This window comes from Archocentrus centrarchus, chromosome 24 (genome assembly GCF_007364275.1).
Source record: "Archocentrus centrarchus isolate MPI-CPG fArcCen1 chromosome 24, fArcCen1, whole genome shotgun sequence".
Lineage (NCBI taxonomy): Eukaryota > Metazoa > Chordata > Actinopteri > Cichliformes > Cichlidae > Archocentrus > Archocentrus centrarchus.
Genome location: NC_044369.1, coordinates 33,540,541 through 33,556,783, shown reverse-complemented (window position 1 = coordinate 33,556,783; position 16,243 = coordinate 33,540,541). Strand labels below are relative to the sequence as shown.

General features: G+C 38.7%; 1 protein-coding gene and 1 long non-coding RNA gene across 2 annotated transcripts; one reads left to right on the top strand and one right to left on the bottom strand.

Moving 5' to 3' along the window:
• Positions 1-3,062: 3,062 nt before the first annotated feature.
• Positions 3,063-11,317, top strand: LOC115774879 (uncharacterized). The gene is made up of 3 exons (XM_030722350.1): positions 3,063-3,147; positions 9,601-10,336; positions 11,095-11,317. The coding sequence occupies exons 1-3, from the start codon at positions 3,141-3,143 to the stop codon at positions 11,315-11,317; spliced, it is 966 nt and encodes a 321-aa protein (XP_030578210.1). The 5' UTR covers positions 3,063-3,140.
• Positions 11,318-14,237: 2,920 nt separating this feature from the next.
• On the bottom strand, positions 14,238-15,993 carry LOC115774896 (uncharacterized). The gene is made up of 3 exons (XR_004019220.1): positions 15,899-15,993; positions 14,741-14,824; positions 14,238-14,379 (listed from the first exon to the last, which is right to left on the bottom strand). It is a non-coding gene; the product is annotated as an uncharacterized LOC115774896 (long non-coding RNA).
• Between the last annotated feature and the right edge of the window lie 250 nt (positions 15,994-16,243).

The window sequence follows — 16,243 nt, the reverse complement described above, 5'->3', positions numbered from 1 at the left end:
ATTGTCACAACAAAGGAAGAATTGTACCAACTCACTGAGAATTCTAAACTTCTAAGAATTGTCACAACAAAGGAAGAATTCTACCAACACACTGAGAATTCTAAGCTTCTAAGTATTCTAAGAATTGTCACAAGGGAAGAATTCTACCAACACACTGAGAATTCTAAGCTCAAAGCCAGTATTCAAAGATCATATTCAGAATTGTGAGAACAATGTCTTAATTCTAGCAGTGCACTGAGAGTTCTAATATCAAAGCTACTATTAAAGAAAGATCAAATTAAGAATTTTCACAACAAAGGAAGAATTCTACCAACTCACTGAGAATTCTAAACTTCTAAGAATTGTCACAACAAAGGAAGAATTCTACCAACACACTGACAATTCTAAGCTTCTAAGAATTCTAAGAATTGTCACAACATAGGAAGAATTCTACCAACACACTGAGAATTCTAAGCTCAAAGCCAGTATTCAAAGATCATTTTCAGAATTGTGAGACCAATGTCTTAATTCTACCAGTGCACTGACAATTCTAATATCAAAGCTAGTATTAAAGAAAGATCAAATTAAGAATTGTCACAACAAAGGAAAAAGTCTATCAACACATTGAGAATTCTCACAACAAAGGAAAGATTCTACTAACACAATGAGAATTCTAAACATCTTAGAATTTTAACAATTGTCACAACAAAGGAAGAATTCTACCAACACACTGAGAATTCTAAGCTCAAAGCCAGTATTCAAAGATCATATTCAGAATTGTGAGAACAATGTCTTAATTCTAGCAGTGCACTGAGACTTTTAATATCAAAGCTAGTATTAAAGAAAGATCAAATTAAGAATTTTCACAACAAAGAATTCTACCAACACATTGAGAATTCTAAGGTTCTAAGAATATTCTAAGAATTGTCACAACAAAGGAAGAATTCTACAAACACATTGAGAATTCTAAACGTCTTAGAATTTTAACAATTGTCACAACAAAGGAAGAATTCTACCAACTCACTGAGAATTCTAAGCTCAAAGCCAGTATTCAAAGATCATATTCAGAATTGTGAGACCAATGTCTTAATTCTAGCAGTGCACTAAGAGTTCTAATATCAAAGCTAGTATTAAAGAAAGATCAAATTAAGAATTGTCACAACAAAGGAAGAATTCTACCAACTCACTGAGAATTCTAAACTTCTAAGAATTGTCACAACAAAGGAAGAATTCTACCAACACACTGACAATTCTAATCTTCTAAGAATTCTAAGAATTGTCACAACAAGGGAAGAATTCTACCAACACACTGAGAATGCTAAGCTCAAAGCCAGTATTCAAAGATCATATTCAGAATTGTGAGAACAATGTCTTAATTCTAGCAGTGCACTGAGACTTTTAATATCAAAGCTAGTATTAAAGAAAGATCAAATTAAGAATTGTGCCAACAAAGAAAGAATTCTACCAACACATTGAGAATTCTAAGGTTCTAAGAATATTCTAAGAATTGTCACGACAAAGGAAGAATTCTACAAACACATTGAGAATTCTAAGCTTCTAAGAATTCTAAGAATTATCACAACACAGGAAGAATTCTACCAACACATTGAGAATTCTAAGCTTCTAAGAATTGTCACAACAAAGGAAGAATTCTACCAACACACTGAGAATTCTAAGCTTCTAGGAATTCTAAGAATTGTCACAACAAAGGAAGCATTCTACCAACTCACTGAGAATTCTAAGCTTCTAAGAATTCTAAGAATTGTCACAACAAAGGAAGCATTCTACCAACTCACTGAGAATTCTAAGCTTCTAAGAATTCTAAGAATTGTCACAACAAAGGAAGCATTCTACCAACACACTGAGAATTCTAAGCTTCTAGGAATTGTCACAACAAGGGAAGAATTCTACCAACACACTGAGAATTCTAAGCTTAAAGCCAGTATTCAAAGATCATATTCAGAATTGTGAGACCAATGTCTTAATTCTACCAGTGCACTGAGAATTCTAATATCAAAGCTAGTATTAAAGAAAGATCAAATTAAGAATTGTCACAACAAAGGAAGAATTCTACCAACACACTGAGAATTCTAAGCTCAAAGCCAGTATTCAAAGATCATATTCAGAATTGTGAGAGCAATGTCTTAATTCTAGCAGTGCACTGAGAGTTCTAATATCAAAGCTAGTATTAAAGAAAGATCAAATTAAGAATTGTCACAACAAAGGAAGAATTCTACCAACACATTGAGAATTCTAAGCTTCTAAGAATTCTAAGAATTGTCACAACAAAGGAAAAAGTCTATCAACACATTGAGAATTCTCACAACAAAGGAAAAATTCTACTAACACAATGAGAATTCTAAACGTCTTAGAATTTTAACAATTGTCACAACAAAGGAAGAATTCTACCAACACACTGAGAATTCTAAGCGCAAAGCCAGTATTCAAAGACCATATTCAGAATTGTGAGACCAATGTCTTAATTCTAGCAGTGCACTGAGACTTTTAATATCAAAGCTAGTATTAAAGAAAGATTAAATTAAGAATTTTCACAACAAAGAAAGAATTCTACCAACACATTGAGAATTCTAAGGCTCTAAGAATATTCTAAGAATTGTCACAACAAAGGAAGAATTCTACAAACACATTGAGAATTCTAAGCTTCTAAGAATTCTAAGTTGATCTTTTAACCTGCAGGGAGAGTCTCAGTCAGCTAACACTCGTGTGTGGGTCTGAAAGAGAGTCTGACCTCCTTCTTCCTGCCGGCTCTTTTATTTTAGCGTCACGTGAGTGTGTGGGGATGTGTGTATGTGTGTGTGACGTCAGGAAACAGGCGTTACCTGCTCTCCTCACCTGGAGGGTCCGGGTGTGCGTGAGTATGTTTTGTGCTTACAATCTGATGGTCATGTGCATGTTTATGATGAACACATTGTGATACATAGAAAAACTACGGTGGCCCTGAGAGGCCAAATGCACTGCAATGTAAGAAAACACCAGCAAATAGAAAAATGCTGCAAAAGCACACAAAACAAAACGGAAGTGTTTTTTGGGGGAGACAATATTGTGACGGACCAGCTGCATTAGTGACAGAACCCAGAACATGCCGTATGGAGACACTTAAATGAAACGAAGGATTTTTCAGTGTTGTGAGGGACAAAAACATGCAAGGTAATGTGTGTGTTTTTTTTATGATTAACATTTTATTGAATTTTCATTACAACAGTCCATTCCCTGTATAGGCAACATCTACCAGCAATTACATCAGCACAGTGAGAGTAATGGAGAACACACTGAACAGTGGACAGAAAACAGAAAACAGAAAACAAACAAAACAAAACAAAACAAAAAAAAATAAATCAAAACAAAACAAAACAAAAAAAAATATTAAAAAAAAAAAAAAAAGGGAGAGAGAGGGGGGGGGGGGGGGCTGTTGACCTTAAGATATTTTGTAGCACAGTTTGGCCAGCCTTTATTTTTGTGGGGCATACTACGTATCCCACTCATCGCCATCAAGTCGAACCCCACTGGGGCTTCGTGCCTCCACCATCGCGATCCTTAATTTGGCCCCTGCAGTCTAAGTAGGTATGGGTCCCATTTAAGGTGGAAAAGCTCCATTCTATTTAGTAATCTGTATGAAAGGCGCTCCAGTGCAGCTAATCTGCCTAGTTGATTATACCATAGAGTAATGGATGGGACAGAGGTGGCCTTCCACTGAGAGATAATCAGTTTGCGCCCCAGCATTAATGCAGTCTGGACCCATTCAGCAGTGTTGGATGGCAAATGTTTAAGGAGGGACGGGTCCCCCAGAATGAACACTCTTGGAGAAAACTGGATTTCTTTTTGTATAATCAATTTGACATATTTATAAATTGCCTCCCAGAAGTCTTGGACATCAGGGCATTTCCATAGCATGTGAATCAGTGTGCCTGTCTCAGCCTGACATCGCCAGCATTTAGGTGACTGTATAAGGGTGGCTCTATGCAATCTATGTGGCGACCAGTATATTCTATGCAATAGTTTGAATTGTACCAATCTTGTTTTAAGTTCCCTGGACATTTTTTTAATATTTTGAACTGTCATTTTCCATTCCTGGTCAGTGAAGGCCGTGCCAAGATCGATTTCCCAGGCAGATCGCAGAGCGGGGAGCCCTTTGTCCATATCCTTTATCAACATGGAGTAATATTTAGAGACCACGTGCTGTCCCTGCGAGATTTTAATAATGTGGGAAAGACAATCTACAGCTGCAGGAGGTGTGGCTGGGGATCCATAAATTCCAAGCAGTAAATGACGAAGTTGTAGGTACCTCCAGAATTGGCTTTCTGGGAGCTGAAGTTGTATTTTAAGCACATTAAAGGACTTAAGAATCCCTCCATCATATAGGTCTCCAAGGACCAAAATTCCTCTTTGGACCCACAGTTTCCAGAGAATAGGAGATTTACCAATACAAAGTTTGGGATTAAGCCATATAGAAGCTTCCGTATGGAGGTATGGGTTAAAGTTTAGCAGCAATGCCACTTTTCTCCACACCTCCTGCAGAGCTGAAAAGACTGGGTGGGTCTGTAACTCTGGTGAAAGTTTAGTGGTATGTATGTACTTCAGAGGGAGTGGAGAGCAGAGAGTACTTTCAAGGCTGTGCCACGGGGGGGCTCGTTCTGGCGGCAATGCCCAGTGAATCATATGCCTCAAACTAAATGCATAGTAGTAGAATAGCAAATTTGGGACGCCAAGGCCGCCCAAGCCCTCTGGTCGTTGCAGTTTTCTGAGCTTGATTCTGGGGCGCTTATTGTTCCAAATGAATTGGTTGCATAGTCTGTCAAATTGATGAAAGTATTTTGGAGGAATTTTAAGTGGGAGCGCCTGCAATAGGTAATTAAATTTCGGGACACAATTCATTTTGATTATATTAACTTTGCCCCATAGGGAAAGAAATAGTGGGGACCATCGGGCTATATCAGATTTAAATTTATTAAGTAAAGGTTCAAAATTATCCTGAATTATATTAGCCAAGGAATGGGGAAATATAATTCCCAGATATTTAATGCCTGCTCTAGGCCAACTAAAGTCTCCTGGCTGAAACAAGGTTTTGGGGCAGAAAGCTGTCAGAGGCAGCGCTTCGGATTTTGACCAGGTAACTTTATATCCAGATATGTTGGAGAATGAACTAACAATTTTTAAAAGGGCAGGCAGGGAGCGTTCCGGTCTTGAAACCAAGACAAGGGCATCATCTGCATAAAGTAACAGCTTATGATTCACATTATTGATTTGAATACCTGGGAAATCTGGATCCCTGCGTATTCTTGCTGCCAGAGGTTCCAAGGCTAGTGCAAAAAGCAGTGGGCTCAGTGGGCAGCCCTGCCTTGTCCCTCTGTGTAGGTCAAAAGGCTGTGATATAATACGATTTGTTAATACAAAAGCCCTAGGGTTGAAGTAAAGCAGTTTGATCCAGCTAATGTATTTTGGGCCGAAGCCATATGTTTCTAATACACTGAACAGATAGCGCCACTCCACCCTGTCAAACGCCTTTTCTGCGTCCAGTGAGAGAGCCATGGCGGGGGAAAGGTCACCAGCTGAAAGTTTATTTTGGGCTGTCCACATGATATTAATTAGCCTTCTAGTGTTGTCAGAAGAGTTTCGTGTGCGAATGAATCCAACCTGGTCAGGGTGTACAAGGCTAGTCATAACCTTGTCCAGTCTGGTCGCTATTACCTTAGCTAAGATCTTGCAATCACAATTTATCAGGCTTATTGGCCTGTAGCTTTTACAGTCTAGTGGGTCTTTGTCTTTTCTGAGGACAAGGGTGATAACCGCCTCTGATAGTGTTGCTGGCAAGCAACCCCTATTCAGAGCCTCATCAAACATCTGGAGGAGTAAGGGAGAGAGTTCCTCAGCAAAATTCCTATAAAATTCAATTGTAAACCCATCTAAACCTGGTGCTTTGTTTGCTGGGATGTTTTTAATTGCATTTATAATCTCTTCCTTTAAAATTGGAGCTTCCAAAGATTCAATCTGTGATTCTGAGAGGGTTGGGAGATCTAGCTGTGAAATAAAGCTGTAAATTTCCTGCGGGCTTGCCTGTAGTTCTGAGGAATAGAGCTGCATATAGTAGTTTCTAAACACCTCGTTCACTTTGGTGGGGTTTGTCACTACTGTGTTGTCCTGCATTCTGACTGCAGGTATAATAGTTTGTGCCTCCTTTTGTTTGATGTATCTAGCCAAAAACTTGCCAGGTTTATCCCCATCCTCAAAATGCTTCTGCCTAGCACGAAAAAGAGAGAATTCTGCTCTCTGGGTAAGGATCAAATTGAGCTCATACTTCAGTCTTGTTAGGCGAGTCAGGTTTGTAAGGCTTGCATCTGTCTTAAAGGACGCTTCCGCTATAGCAACCTCTCTCTCCAGGGTTAACTGTTTGGCAAATGTAGTTTTCTTTTTGTAGGAGGCATGTTGTATAAGAAATCCTCTGATATATGCTTTTAGGGCTTCCCAAGCTACACCAGCGGAGGGGGCTGTACTAAAATTGGTCTCCATAAATAAGTTGATTTGAGCTCTTAGGGAGTTCAGAAAGTCAGTGTCCTGCAGTAGGCTCGAATTTAGCCTCCATCTTAGAGATCTAGGAAAGTTACTGAATGGGCGTAAGTATAGAATAACTGGGGCATGGTCAGAGAGGAGTATACTTCCAATTGAGCAGGATATAGCTGAGGAGATAACAGAGTTTGACATGAAAAAGTAATCGATCCTGGACCAAGTGTTATGAACGGCAGAGTAAAAAGTGTAATCTCTCGTAGAGGGATTAAGCAGCCTCCAAACCTCAATTAAGCCTAAGGCCTTACTCATTTTAAAAAGAACTGAAACCAGACCAGAATGACGCTGCACGGGTGTGCTTCGGTCCAATATTCCGTCCATAACCATGTTGCAGTCACCCACCAATAAAACCGGATAATCACCCATATCGCTAATTCTGCACTCTAGTTGTCCAAAGAACGTCAAATTATCAGTGTTTGGGGCATAGATGTTGGTCAATACCATGCTGTGGCCCTGAATCTCCGCTAGGATTATTAGTACTCGTTCGTCCTCATCCTTAACTACCCGAGTGGCTTTAAACTGTAACTGTTTGTGAATAAGTGTTGCTACCCCTCTGCTTTGTCTGCTACCACATGAGTAAAATACCTGACCCACCCAGTCTCGGCAGAGTCTCTCCGACTCTAGAGGCAACAAATGTGTCTCCTGGAGGAAAACCACATCAGCTTTTCTGGTTTTAATGAAAGTCATTATTTTCTTCCTCTTAATGGGATGATTGAGGCCCTTCACGTTCCAGGTCATCAAGGTGAGTGTTTTCTGACTTGTCATCATGGAATTTGTATCCAACATATAGACGCGAGGTGACGCATTCCTAATATCAGAAGGACAGGGACGAGTGGGCCAGATCCACAAGGCCAATCATAGACAGGGAAGGGGGGGGATATAAGAAAATAAACATAAAAACAAATGAACATTTTGACAAACAGACTTGGGGTGGCAGCGAATGCTAGCCACCCTCTGGTGCACTAACAGCACCTCCAATAACAGAATATTCCTGGTCGGCGACTAAAATCAGTCACACAGTCCCGAAAGGAGAAACTTCTGCCAGAAGCAGCAGCATAAGAGCTAATGTAGAAAAGCTCAGAGCGGCCACTCAATCCACACTTTCATCGATCCACATAAGTAAGAAGTCAAAGGTATGTAGATCTGTAAATAACAGTCTTAACACAAGGCTTAACACATGAAAGAAAACAAGAATCCTCATAAACATGAGATATTTATATAATTAGCACCTACTGTTCCTTAATAACCTTCCTCTAATTTTACGTGGAGATGTGTTAATAGAGTAATTCGGAGAGTCATGCCGTCAGTCACGAATGTCATTTTTGTGGCAAGGATTGGATATAATCCATAGCTTTGCCCGGATCGGTAAACTCACGTCTGCCGTCCGTCGTCCTCAGCGCCAGCACCGCCGGGAATAGCAGCGAAAACTTGATCTTCCTTTCATGCAGCAGCCGCTTGCAAGGGGCAAACGTAGTACGTTTATCTGTGACGAGTTTGGAATAATCTGGGAAGATCATGATGTGGTGGCCATTCCAGCTCAGCTTGCCCGACTTCCGCGCAGCCTCCACGATCCGCTCTCTGTCCTGGAACCGTAGAAATCGGACGACCATTACCCTCGGAGGTTGACCATCAGGTTTGCGCTTCACTAGGCCGCAGTGCGCCCGCTCGATCTCCAGACCCCCCGGGAAGTCGATCTTCAGCAGTTGCGGGACTGTATCGCGCATGAAAGCTACAGCGTCTGAGCCCTCCGGAAACCCAACAAAGCGTAAGTTGTTTCTTCTTCCTCTGTTCTCAAGATCGTCTAGTTTCTGTCGTAGAGCATTCACTTCTTCTCGAGTGGCAAGGGGGGTTTCTTCCAGAGCTCTATTAGCATCCTCCAAAAAATCTATGCGGGACTCAGCATTGGTTAGCCGAGCAGCCATGTCTGCTAGCTTAGTCTCCACCGCTCCCATCACAGTTTGAATTGCGTTGAGTTTGCTCTCCTGTGTCTCAGAGGTTGCCTTAAGCAATGCATAAATACTTGCGATGTCTTTGGCCATTTGTTCAGTTGCGGCGGCTTGAGTTGTATCCACGTTCGTGGGCGAGGCCGGGGGGTCTCCCTGCCGAGTCTCGTTAGCTTTAGCCGATGACTCTTTGCTAGCTGCTTCTTGGCGCTTCAGCGTGAGCTTTTGTTGGTGGCTCGGCATTATGAACTTATATATGCAGTCTTTTTATATTCCTAAGACTTCTTGCACGACTTTATGCGTGGTGCGTGGCACAAAACTCTGATTTCAAAGTAAATTGACTGCTTCGGTGGCGGAGCTCCTCACTCAAGCTGCCATCTTGACCGCTTACGTCACCCGACTCTCGGTAATGTGTGTGTTTATTGCATGATCCATATAATACTGTAGATATATGAAATATACATAAATAGCTAGTTATAGTTTGTCTAAAAAAAACAGTTCTAGCTCTATGTTAACATAGCTTTAGATTTTATTTTTTGTACTTGAGACCAAGTACTGTGAGTAAAAGGTATTAATGTGCATAATAGTATCACTAGTTTATTGATGTGAAGATGAAATCAAATGTGAAAAAAATCTTCATTTGGGCTGTTAAGTAATCACAAATTGGATTACTTAAATACTCTCATAAAGCTTTTAATTTGGTAGTTTGATATCACAGGCATCCTCTTTGTGTTTCTCCACCAGACAATGTATTGTCCATATTGTGGAATCCAGCTGGTGGGACATATTGGAGTTTTTTGTGGTTCGTGTGGCAGCAACATTCACGTTTTGGCACCTTTTATAGAGAATGGTGAGCACTGGTCTTCCTTAAAGTTTAAGCATTCACCACTTACGTTTAGGTTCTCTAAGGCATTATCCATTGCCTTGCTAATGAGTGATATACACCGCAGACGTCAGTCAGTGCAGGTCAGTCAGATTTAATATTTGAGTCTTGACTATTGACATGTTTGTTGTTCCAGTAGTACTTTTCTGTTTACAATTATGAAGTGCTTTTGCGGATTCCTGTTTTGATAATGATCCTTTTGTCTTTTCCCCTCAGCCTCAGACCCAGTCTCAGTCACAGACCTCATCAGTAAATATTTCTCAGAGGGCCACACATATGAAGTGATCCTTGATTTTCTTACAACAAAGCACAATATTTGTATAAGTCTGAGAACATTAAAGAGGAGGCTAAAAGATGCTGGACTGACCAGAAGGACAGACTATACTCCCACTGACACTGTCAGTGACATTGTTGCACAAGAACTGAGAGGCTCAGGCCAGCTTCTGGGTTACAGAGCCATGTGGCATACACTGCAACAAAAATATCACCTGACAGTTAAAAGAAATGATGTGATGCACATGCTCTCTAGACTAGATCCATGTGGTGTTCAGCTTCGCTGTAAACGCAGGTTTGTTCGAAGAGGATACTTTGCAGAAGGACCGAATCAAGTGTGGCATGTGGATGGATATGATAAGCTGAAACCCTTTGGTGTTGCCATTAGTGCCTGCATTGATGGATTTTCAAGGAAAGTCATGTGGCTCAGCTGTGTCAGCTCTAATAATGATCCAGGGATCATTGCAAAATATTATGTGGAGTGTGTATCACAGTTTGGTCAAATTCCAACATGCCTTCGTACGGACTGTGGCACAGAAAATGGCACAATGGCAGCCATTCACTGTGCATTAAGATCAGAGCATAGAGATGAATTTGCAGGAGCCCGCAGTCATATGTATGGCACCTCAGCTACAAACCAACAGATCGAAAGTTGGTGGTCTTCTTTCAGAAAGCAAAGGTATGTGCCTTTTAAAGTAAATTCAGCAAATGTGAAATTTAATGCTGTTTATCAGTCATCACTTTCTAAAACATGTCCAAAGTTCTTACTGGTCAGTAATGTACTGTTTTTTTTGAATGTCAACAAACAAAAAATTTGTAGCTTCATGTTTCTCAGATGATGTATCATGTCTCAAAAATGCTGCAATAAGAAATGCTTTGGTACACATTCCTAAAATATAAGAAAACCCAACTCTGAAACATTTCACATAGGAGTGTTAATAGGAACTGCAAAAAAAAACTGCTACCTTTTCAAAATTTTAAGAAATTATTGTGTTTCAAACAAGCTCTTTTAAGTGGTAATTAAAGACATCTTTAGCATTTAATAGGTGCTGAGGGTGTCACTTACTTCTGTGGGTGTCACTTAGTTCTGTGTGAATTGTAACTGTCAAGGAATAACAGTTTCAGTATTCATGTAGAAACAAACTATTATTTTTATACGGGCAGGCTTGCATGTTATAATTTTTCTTTAGCTTAGCCAGTAAATGCAGGAATCACATATGGATTGATAATTTTGTTACAAGTTTTTTAATTGTTGATTTTTATAGTACAGTGATGCTATATTTCAGGACAACAGAATCAGTTTTTTTTTTTTAATTATAACCAAAGTGATTGCAGTTCAGAATTCTTTGGATGAATTCACCCAATTTTTTTAAAGACAACAATTACATTAACACATTGTTTTGTCAAATTTTGTGTATGTTGTCATTCTATCATTAGGACTCAGTTCTGGATTGAACTCTTCACTGACCTGAGAGAGAGGCAACTTTTCAATGGCAGTCATGAGCATAAATGCCTTCTGCGCTATGTCTTCATGAATGTCTTGCAAAAAGAGCTTGATGAGTACAGACACCTCTGGAACAATCACACCATCACACCTGTGCGGCAGTCTTTGTGTCCATCTGGTAAACCAGAAGCCATGTATCACCTTCCTCACAGGTAATGTATTTAGTCTATATATACGCAATAGTGTAGGTATAGGAAAAGACTGAGGACCAGACCTTCCCTTATGTGTATTCCTTTTTCTTTACCTTATCACTGGTGTTCATTAAACAGAATGGTATTAGGGTTTAACAATTTACTCTCAACTCACACTAGGTACACTTGTTCTGTTTTTGAAACTAGAAACTAAAGCTGTTTCATGTTTTTGTCACTGCTGCTGCCATTAGCTCTGTTCGATGACATCATGCACATACCTTCTATTAGCACAGTGGTCCAAGATAAAACTTTCATTGTTATATTTAAACTTTTTTAAATAACATCTTAACTGAAAAAGACTTGATCGTCACAAAAAATATAGATGCTTTTAAATGAACTTTTTTGTAGTCTTAAAGGATGGTTCCTGGTGAAGTGCCTGACTTTGTTCCCATTTCTGACTGACTGAAGGTATGGTGGCACAGAGTGTGGATTCCAAGTCTGCCAGCTCAGCACAGTCTATGTGGTGATGACAATCTCCAGGTTCATTTAATGAACTTGGAAAGACAGAGTGAAATTCCTCGACCAGTCAGCTGGTCCAATGCAGTTGAAAATTATATATCACTCAAAAATATGGCTGGACTTTAGAGGATAACAAATGGGGATTCTAACAGAAATCATCTGCTAGATGTGGCTACTATTAGCTCTGACACAAATTCTCAAAAAAAAAAAACTTTGAACAACCTTTAGATACAAATTTGTTACAGAATTACTATTTTTGTTTAAAATTGTTTAACTACTGAAAACTTTCACTGGCTAGGTTTTCGACCTGAAGAAAGCAGAAGACCATGTGTTCTACTGTATAAAGAACTTTTTCCTTTTAATGATGTAACATCAAACAGCACATGGAGGTACAGATTTGTTTAACTAAGACAGGTTTACAAAAGCATTCAAGATCAGTATTATTGTTAACTCTATGGATAATGAGCATTTCTTCACAAATGTGTTCCTCTAAAAGAAAAATGCACTATTATTAAAATAAAGCTTTTTTTCCTCAGAGTGCTGATCTTTTTTTCTGTGTAATTCTACCACTGTGTCTCAGTGCATTCGAATATAGAGGAAATGTTTGATTTGTTTCCATTTTAAAATGCTAATTTTCAAGATATAAATATTTTAAACTTTAAAATTTTGCCAATTACGAATAGTGTTTTTGAAATGACAAATCCAGATATTCTAATTTACTGAGAGACACCAATCTTTATGTACTATGTTTAGAGACTTTCTTGAAACGTTTCATCACAAAATGCTAAAATAAAATTTGATAACATGGGGGGGTTTATAAAATAATGTAAAATTTGAAACTTTTGATTAAAACCATAAATGCTGAGGTTAAACTTATGAGCAACAAGATTTGGAGTTTAGGGAAGTCCAAACCCAGGAGAGTTCTGGATGCCATAATCCATGGCTTCTTGAAACTCCTCATAACTGTGTAACACTGGAATTCTGATAGTATTTGCACAAACATTTGCTACAGGGAAGTGTGAGGTGGCCTCAAAAAGAAGCTGTGGCTTTGGCTGAATTCCTGCTGGAGGAATTTCCCTCAGTCCAGTAGCAAACATAAGGATGTCTTCCAAAGACAGATTTCCATTTTTCTCTGGGGAGGTAAGAAGGAAAAAAATTATTTAATGGGAATAAACTGACAAATGTGCCCTTACGCTTAATACTGATTATATTTTCAACCAACTTTAATACCTTCCACATAAAGCAGATAGTCTTGCCAGTAGCTGAGTACTCTTGTTTCCTCTTGACGCCTGGTGCTGCCAGGTGGAATGAACTGCATGTGGAAGGTGTCCTCCACAGCATCAGCTGTCAGCCTGGTCTCAGTGTAGCACATGAACGAGGAGAAGAGTGAAGGATGCTGTTCCAGGGCGTCGACAAAATCCAGCGTCGCTAGACCCTCTCTGAACCTATAAAACAAAGTCATTTTTAAAAAAAATAGATTAGTTAGATGTTACTTGTCAAGGTTGTTTTCCCTTACCTACAGCATAATTAACTCTCAACAATTAAATAAAAGCTATTGTGTAAGAATCAAACCAGCATTGTTACCCAGCTAAGACACATCCTGCTATAAAACAGAAGCCAAGCCCAGCCCCCCCGACCCAAAAGAGCTCTTGCATTTATAAATAAAAACAAAAACACAGTATATGTATTTAGTTTTACTTATTTCACATTCAACAATCTATCAAAATTATTAGGGCTTGGACTATTCAAATATTTTCACAATGGAAATTATGACTACATAATCTGAGACATTTGAAAGCCATGTTCATAACCATATAATTGGGCTAAAAAAAAAAAGACTGACTCATTCAAGTGACATCCTTCACTCTTACAGTGCAGTCTAACACACTCTCTAATCAACAATTTTCTGCAATCATACATTCAGTGGATAACCAAAACTAAATCCATGTCTTTTCCCTTTATTCAGGTTCTTCAGTATCCCAACCTTACAAAATACCTCAAGGAGAGCCTTCTTGATTTCTTCATCTGGTATATCATCAGTTGGAGCCTCAAATGTCGTCTTTGCCAACAAGATACATAAAGAAGTTTGGGGAAAGACAACGTGGCTCTGGACCACCAAGAACAATGGACACTGCGATCATTCTTCCAACGTAGAAATATTCATTTTCCTCTGCAGCTAAAGGAAAAAAATATTACATTATAATAAACCAATTATGAGTATTGAAAAAAAATGTGGGAAAAAAATAACTACCTTTGCTATGAAATGTGAGGTATTTGGCGTGGTCTTTTCCTTCAAATATTCTTCTTGTCTTTACAGCTTCCATCAAAAGGGTAAGAAATTCTCGAGTAGGCCCACCTGCGTCCAAAGCCTCTTCCACCTGCCCAACATCATCAGAGAATTTCACCATCATGGCAGAGTTGGGGCTATATGTAGAGCGCCTGAAGCCTCTATAGGCACCGTCCCAGACATTAGCTCGGTTAATGTTGAATCTGCTACAGGAAGTTTTGTTAATCTTCAGAGACAGATTTGAGATGACATCTGCAGCCGTTAGTCCATCAGGTTCATCACTATAGAATCAATCAGCGAAAAGCAAGATAATATTTAAACTCTTTTCCACTTTGTGCATTCAAGCTTTTTGCTGTTATTATTTGGGAGTTGTGTTTTATTTGTTGTCTTTTTATATTTTTTTCTTTTAAGTAATTTTCAAAAACAAAATATCAATCTTCAGAACAATCCCCATGCATTTATCAGCAGAGCAACAACTACAGAGGAACGGTTAGACATTTTTGTTCCTGTCAAAAGTGTATTGGATCAAAAATAGCAGCAGTAACTAATATATAATGTTTAATGGACAATACATATTTGATACATGTTTTATCTTACAGTCACAAAACTATGTGTTTATTGTACTTTGAAATATCAAATTACCTGTCTTCCTTTGGAAAGTCCTCTACCTCAGCTTCTGAAGAACTGCTGTCAATGATGACAGGTGCATAAATGTTGGTATATGTACTGTGGAAGGAAAGTACAAACACAAGATAAATGCAGTAAATTTAATGGTAGTCTGGCTCAGATTTTGGCTGTTTTGGCTCTGCAGTACTTGAACCTGACAGAAAATGCTATGATTAGAGTTGTGGATTAGATAGAGAACCTCAGTAATTTAAAAAAATAAATAAAAATTGTCACTGACCATGTTATTTCTATACTGCATTCAAAATAAAAGTGAAAGGTTGTGATATAACATTATGACTAACTTGTAGAAATGACTTGAAGTATGATCTGCTGAGGTGGATGCCTTTTGGGGTCCTGTAGCATTCTGAACCTGCAACATAAACACACTGTACACTACAAAAAAATGCGTAATGGCATACACATTTAACTTCGAAATGGAAATGTAGCATTATTACAGTATATACAAGAATATTATATACTTGCACACTTGATGGCTGGGATGTTGAGGGTGACCTATAAAATGCAGAGTTTAAATGATTAAGAAGATAAGAATGCTACAAAACATCAAATGCAAACTTTAAAGAATTAAAAACATTAGATGTCTATATCCCTGACACTGAGGCCAGATCAATGTGTCAGAAAGCAGCTAACTTACCGATGTCTGGACTCTGGTGTACTACTTTCTGGGCTTGTCCAAAGCTGTCAAATATAATCATGAAACCCTAAACTCATTGTCTGTCACAACTCTAATTCTTACCACTCTATATTCCTTTAAAACCTTATTATTAGAAACTGAATGCAATATGTCTGAATGGAGAGCACAAAAATCTTGAACTAATAAATCCCTGAAATTTACCTACGACTGTGTCAGAGAGAGGTGACATAATGGGTGGAACCCTAACAATAACTTCATCATCCTCCTCATCTTCTGAATCACTTTCATCTCTGGGACCTTACAGAATATTTGATGATCACAGTTACAGTTGGATGCTCAATGCTGTTCAACACACTGGCTAGAATTCTAACTTTAACTTTAGTTAAAAACAAAAGCACTAATCACAGAAATAAAGAAATTAGACAGTAGAGATGGTAAAAGAGAGAACTAAAATTGTGCCAATTATATTTAATACTCACTTTCTGACAAGAAGCCCTCAATGGTGCAGACAAACAGTGTAATTCTTTGGTAAGATTTTCCAACAGCCTCTTTGTAGCGTTGACTTGTAAAAGGCGTGTCAGTTCCAGGAATATTTTTTACTTCAGAGCCATCAGGGTACAGCAGGATGTATTCTCCAGCTTCCATATCTTGGTTGAAATCTTTCAGTTTTTTAATAGCAGCACCCAAAAGTTTCTCAGACAACCAACTTGGTTCAACCTCTAATGGTAGTGTTTTCCCTCTTATGGGCCTCATGCCAGTCTTGGTTTTGTTCATGATCCCAACAGAAATCTAGATTATATATCAGAAAAAAAAAATGGTGGTCA

Coding starts and splice junctions, on each gene's coding strand:
- LOC115774879 (XM_030722350.1), top strand. Junction 10,337..11,094: donor TCTTCTTTCAGAAAGCAAAG/GTATGTGCCTTT, acceptor TTCTATCATTAG/GACTCAGTTCTGGATTGAAC.